The sequence below is a fragment of the Verticillium alfalfae genome, genomic scaffold (genome assembly GCF_000150825.1).
Source record: "Verticillium alfalfae VaMs.102 supercont1.1 genomic scaffold, whole genome shotgun sequence".
Classification (NCBI taxonomy): domain Eukaryota; kingdom Fungi; phylum Ascomycota; class Sordariomycetes; order Glomerellales; family Plectosphaerellaceae; genus Verticillium; species Verticillium alfalfae.
Genome location: NW_003315038.1, coordinates 1198372 through 1201305, shown reverse-complemented (window position 1 = coordinate 1201305; position 2934 = coordinate 1198372). Strand labels below are relative to the sequence as shown.

General features: G+C 55.4%; 1 protein-coding gene across 1 annotated transcript in view; it reads right to left on the bottom strand.

The window, feature by feature from the left end:
* Nucleotides 1-484, bottom strand: part of VDBG_00373 (conserved hypothetical protein) — a gene marked incomplete at both ends in the record, with an annotated part of 1701 nt that extends 1217 nt beyond the window's left edge. The window contains one exon of the mRNA XM_003008646.1: nucleotides 40-484. Within this exon, the coding sequence (XP_003008692.1) occupies nucleotides 40-484 (445 nt within the window). The remainder of the gene's footprint in view (nucleotides 1-39) is intronic.
* Nucleotides 485-2934: the final 2450 nt, after the last annotated feature.

Genomic DNA, 2934 nt, shown 5'->3' with positions numbered 1-2934 from the left:
GAGTCGACTTGGGCCGTCTTGCGAAGCGTGCTGGTGGACGTCGTGTTGGCGAAGCAATTGTGATTGTAGTCTGCGTCAAACGGTTTGTCTGGCAGGCAGGCGCGGAAGGGAGATCGCCTCTGGGTCCATCAGATTTGATACGTTGGCGTTTGGATGTCGTGGTTAGAGCGAGCGTGATTGAGGTCTCGTCCTCGGCTGTTGCCTTTCTCTTCTTGCTGTGTGTCGACTTGATTTCTCCGAGCCCCGAGGAAGGTTTGAATGCGAGGGTCTTCCTGTTCTCCTCATCGCTGGAGTTGTGGATCGAGGTGACTGTGACGAGGGGAGAAGGCTTGAAGTTGGGAAGGCACGCAGCGAGCACCTTCTTGTCAAGCTTGTCGATGGCAAGAGCTTGACCCTTGGAAAGCCGAGCGTAGTTGGTGATCGAGTTTGATGCGACAGGCTTCACAGCAGGCTTGACCGCGCGGCGAGAAGCAACCCGTGCCATTGTGAAGGCGGTTGCTTGGTGACCTCTGGCGGTGCGCGGAGGGGATTATGGGTGTGTGTGGTGCTTGCAGTGAGACGGGCAGCTGCTGTGTTTCAGGAAGGAAGCGTGCGGACTGGTGATGTTAAGGCGCAATTGTTCAAAAGCCGAGAAGGAACTGAAGTTGTGAAGGTAAGTGCAGACCGTAGGGAGGAGGGGAGTGCAGTCGAAGCATGGCAGAAGTTATGCGAGCAGGCATGCTGGTAGTGGGGGCTCCTGGCCCTTGCACCTTCCTCAGCAACACGCGTTCCTGTTCGTGACTTGCGCGCCTGGACGCGTTTTCAAGGCCTTGTTCCGCGTGAGGAACCTGGTACGTCGCGTAAAGTGGTCACGACTGGTCCGTGCACGTGTCACTACTGGGGTCGAACGTCATCTAGTAGGCCTCTTGTCCCGTCGTCTAGCGACCCATCCGACCCACACGAGACGTCCTTGTAGATACCAAGTGCGAAAGAACTCTTGCAAAACCACGTTTAGGCCAGAAGCAACTGTTTCTATGCCTTTGCCAAATTTGCTCATGCATTTCGATGAAGCATCGTGCATGCAGTTCGATCATCAGTGGCCACGATCCGTGCGAAGGCTTGCATTCAATTTTTGGTCGGCAGCCTCTCTATCGACCAGATCGCCATGTTTGAGAAGTAGCAAACGGTAGGAATTGAACAGATTCAATCCATCGATCTAGTCACGACTTGACAGGCACGGCGCGGTGTTTATAAAAGATAATGATCAGGTACTGTTCAGATTGAAGGAGTCGCAGACCAGTTGGTGGAGTAAGACGCACCAGATACCGATGCTCCCGAAGAAAAGAAAACAAAGCTAGAAAATGCATCCTGCTGGGACTGAAAATTGTGCCTCTAATGATACCCAACCCTCGGAGAACCTTCGAGAGCAACTAAGCGAGAAAGCCATGCGCGTCTTTTTATGTAACCCCAGACCAGTATTCGGGAGACCGAAGATTGTCCCTCAAAGGTCCACCCGTTCTCCTTCCCTCAAATATCAAACTCGAGCGCCTTAAACTCCCCTTGTCGGAATCGCAAGTTGCGTCGGTGGTACACAAGCAACCAAACAAAGGAAAAAAAATGTGAATAAAGTATGCCGCCCCCTCTCGTTCTTTCGATCATCCTGCTACTCCTGAGCTGCACATCCTGCCGACTTAGCGGCGTAGGGAAGCCGGCCAGTGATCTTGCGCAAAAGAGACGGGACTCGGAGGGGGCGGGGCGGGGACGCTGTAGTCTTGCTCGCGGATGATGTGGACGGGCGTCGTCGGGCGGTGGGTGGAGCTGAGGGTAGCGCTGAGGCTGGTGTAGAGATCCTGACCCGTCATCAGGCGGAGGCTTGACCTCGGCGGGGTGATGGGGAGCGGTGACGCGATGTGAGCGGCGGGCATTTTGGAATTCTTGTTGGAAATGATTTGGAGGGTGTTCCGAGGGGGAAGATGAAGACGATAGACTTTGGTGTCCGTCTGTTTCCGGGTCAATACCAGTTTCCCGGGAGCTGAAGATGGGCTCGTGATGTCGGAGAGCAAGCCTTACGAGAGACGTGTCAGGCAGTTGCTGGAGAGTGGATTGGACAGTTTAGAGTGTATACGGGTTTCAGGCAGCAACAGGGAGAAGTTGCGGTGGCAGAAGGCAGGTAGGCAGGATAGCAGTCTCCAAGATCTGAGGGAAGTGAAGAGAGAACGGGAATGGGAATCCGGGAGAGGCTGCTGGGGTAATTATTTAAGAAGTCTCTGAGACAGACAAGTATGGTGTTGGCCCCCCCCGGGGCACAACATGAGATAGACAGGGGGTCAGATGTCCGGGGTCCCGGCCAGCAACGCGAAAAGCAGCGGACGGGAGAAATCATACTGGGCCCTGTCTGTCCGTCCGTCCATCCATCTCTCTGTCTGATTTGGCCCTGTGCTGAAGTGCGTTCCAGAGACAGGCACGGACACTGACAGACTCAGAACCACCGACGTGGTAGCTCCCCAACCAACGAGGACCACCACCTACCTACCTGCCTTCCTTGCCTTTGGTAGAGATACCGAAGGTGCCCTCGGCGCAAGGGCACTCTGGGAATTTCTTCCCCTGTACATGTTGCCCTCTACGTCGGCTGTTATCACGCCTCTGTCACCACCCCCCTCTCACATCCGGCCGGCCCTTTGATGGGGCGATTGCCACAGGCGTGTTTCCTAAGGTTCCAAAGTTGGGGATAAGTGTCTAGTCTGGGGTTGGCGGCAGTGTCCCAGACATTGGATGGGGGTGGGCCGACAGGGGTCCGGGGGAAGAGCAGCTCGCAAGCTTCCGGGCCAATAGCCGAGAACGGGCAAAGAAAATCGACAGGCAACTGGCCGAACACACGGGTAAGGTTGCAGTAGCTGCGAAGCCAAACGGTGGGGGATGAAAGCTGGAGAAGCGGTCAAGCGAGAGGGTGTGAAT